This window comes from Penaeus monodon, chromosome 28 (genome assembly GCF_015228065.2).
Source record: "Penaeus monodon isolate SGIC_2016 chromosome 28, NSTDA_Pmon_1, whole genome shotgun sequence".
NCBI lineage: Eukaryota > Metazoa > Arthropoda > Malacostraca > Decapoda > Penaeidae > Penaeus > Penaeus monodon.
Genome location: NC_051413.1, coordinates 25,454,903 through 25,455,335, shown reverse-complemented (window position 1 = coordinate 25,455,335; position 433 = coordinate 25,454,903). Strand labels below are relative to the sequence as shown.

Below are 433 nucleotides of genomic sequence, written 5' to 3'. Positions count from 1 at the left end.
GTGATCGTTAGAATAATTACTTTGGTGATCAGTATGAAGGTAATGAGGTATACATTGGCATTGATTGACTAATCAATCAGATTGATGGTGAGGTAGTAAGGTTTAGATGACTATGGTGGTAACGGTACTAAAAGGAATAGAGACAGTGATGATGATTATTTCAGTGACAATGTTGATGAGTAATAAAATGCCAAGGGTTCATATATCTGAGGGAGATAAAGGGATGAATGAAAAAATTAAAAGACATGCCACAAAATGTTTAAATCATAATAGATTTCCTGACTATAACAGACCTATTTTTTTCTGCGCTAGTGGAGAATCTTTTGATCCTGGATCCTTGTATACGTCCAGATGACGTGGACACGCGGAAGAACGCAGGTGGATGTCTTGTGAGAATGGAGTGTTAGTGTATCACGTCCATAAAATCCGGTCC

General features: G+C 37.6%; 1 protein-coding gene across 1 annotated transcript in view; it reads left to right on the top strand.

Moving 5' to 3' along the window:
* Positions 1-433, top strand: part of LOC119591116 — a gene marked incomplete at its 3' end in the record, with an annotated part of 5,295 nt that overhangs the window by 383 nt on the left and 4,479 nt on the right. Inside the window, 1 exon segment of the mRNA XM_037939831.1 lies at positions 313-402. Within this exon segment, the coding sequence (XP_037795759.1) occupies positions 313-402 (90 nt within the window).